The sequence below is a fragment of the Pygoscelis adeliae genome, unplaced genomic scaffold, assembly GCF_000699105.1.
Source record: "Pygoscelis adeliae isolate BGI_AS28 unplaced genomic scaffold, ASM69910v1 Scaffold426, whole genome shotgun sequence".
Classification (NCBI taxonomy): domain Eukaryota; kingdom Metazoa; phylum Chordata; class Aves; order Sphenisciformes; family Spheniscidae; genus Pygoscelis; species Pygoscelis adeliae.
This window is the reverse complement of record NW_008824994.1, coordinates 8,732-10,541: the sequence shown is the minus strand read 5'-3', so window position 1 is coordinate 10,541 and position 1,810 is coordinate 8,732. Positions and strand designations below refer to the sequence as shown.

At 61.5% G+C, this 1,810-nt stretch overlaps 1 protein-coding gene across 1 annotated transcript in view; it reads right to left on the bottom strand.

Annotated features, from left to right (window-relative positions):
* LOC103918752 (zinc finger BED domain-containing protein 1-like) overlaps positions 1 to 1,810 on the bottom strand; it is a 12,005-nt gene that overhangs the window by 1,819 nt on the left and 8,376 nt on the right. Inside the window, exon 2 of the mRNA XM_009326149.1 lies at positions 3 to 1,805. Coding sequence (XP_009324424.1) covers positions 3 to 1,805 — 1,803 coding nt within the window. The remainder of the gene's footprint in view (positions 1 to 2; positions 1,806 to 1,810) is intronic.

The window sequence follows — 1,810 nt, the reverse complement described above, 5'->3', positions numbered from 1 at the left end:
GCGCCACGGCCGGGAAGCGATGCTCGTTGTTCTTCCACCAGTCCAGCGGGTCGGTGCTGCGCTTGCAGAGAGGCTCCACGATGTAGTTCTCCAGTTGCTGGTGGATCTCGGGCATGCTCTCCGTCGGGTCCTTCCCCAGAAGGATGTCGTACATGCTCTGCGACGGGGTGCTCGAGCATCTGTCCTTGTGAGCGGCCAGCTGGCTGCCTGCGTCTCCGCCCTCGGCTTTGTAATCCAAGTTTGGCATCCAAAAGTGGGTGGCAGGTGGGGACTGGTGATTGAAAACCTGCGACAGCATGTTTTTGACTCTCTTGTGCAGCTCGCTTCTCAGCCCCGGGCTGAGGAACCTCATCTCCTTGAAGCGCGGGTCCAAAAAAGAGGCAATAACTGCTGGGCTTTCTAGCACCTTCTCATCCTCCGATAGCCCCCAGCGCCGCGTCAACTCCGACCTGATGTTGCCTACTACCGTCTTGATGACGGCGCCGGCCTCTTCCGACTGCTGTCCGATGGCAGCGACGATCCCGTGGATGCAAGGCATCAGAGACGATACGGACACGTTCTGCTCCTCGCGCAGGAAGGAGGTCGCGATCTTGATCGTCCTCATGACCGGCACCAGGTCCTGCAGGAGCTTCCACTGGTGGTCGGCCAGGTTCTGGACCGCCGCCGTGCCCTTGGGGTGTTCCTCCAGCACGGACATGATGGCCCACTTCAGGTCTAAGAGACTCTCGCACATCTCGATGGTGGTTATCCAGCGAGACCCCACGTCCATCACCAGTTTCAGCTTGGTTTTATTGATGGCTTCCAGCTTGCTGTTTAAGGAGCAGGTGGCTTTTGCGTCCTGCTGGAAGTACCTGACGATGCCCCGGGCGGTGCTGAGGGCTTCTTGGACCTGCTCGACCTCCAGCCCCGCTTTGATGCAGAGGTGAAGGGTGCGAGCGGCGCAGCACAGGCTGCTCCAGCCGTACGCGTTCTTCAGCGGCTGCGAGTTCGCCGCCGTGCTCTGCGGGCCGTCGTGCATAACGCAGAAGACAGATTTGCTGGACAACCCGAATTCGGAGAGGACGGCCTGCAGCTTCTCCCCTAAATCGCCCTCCGCTTTGTCTTCGTGCACTTGCTGCGTCTCCATGACGCACCGTCCCCGCCGCCACTCCCCGTCGATGAAGCTGGCTGTGACAGTCAGGTAGGTCTGGCTGAGCTGGGAGACCCAGAACTCCACGCAGACCACGATGGCCTGAGCCGTCTGCAGGTAGCGCTCCAGGTGCTGCTTGACCACGTTGTACCTGTGCCACAGCATGCTGGAGAGCTGCACGGGCGACGGGAGGGTAAAACTCGGCTCCAGGTACCCGAGGAGGAGCCCGAACCCTTTGTCCTTCACCATGGAGAGAGGGTGCAGGTCGCGGAAGATCATCTCCAGCACCAGCTCCAGGATCACGTCGCTCCTGGGTTCCGAGCAGGACGCGGCGTGGCTGAGGCCGCTCTCCGGCGGCGTCTGCCGGGAGCGTTTCACGGCGTTTTCCTGAGCCGCGTAGTCGGATTCGGAAGTCTGGTCGTCCTTGAGCTGGGAGAGCAAGGTGTCGCGGATGCTGTGCTTCCTCACCAGGTGCTCCCGCATCGTGGTGGTGCTGTTGTGGAAGGAGAGCTGCTTCTTGCAGACGTTGCACTCCACGTAGGCGTCTCCCAGCTTGGTGTAGTAGTTCCACACCTTGGACTTGCGACGGTCGACGTAGAGCGCGGTGCTCGTGCCGTCCTGACCCCCGCCTTTCTCTCTCTTCCTCCTGGACGACGGCCCGAGGCTGGCGGGCCCCCTGGT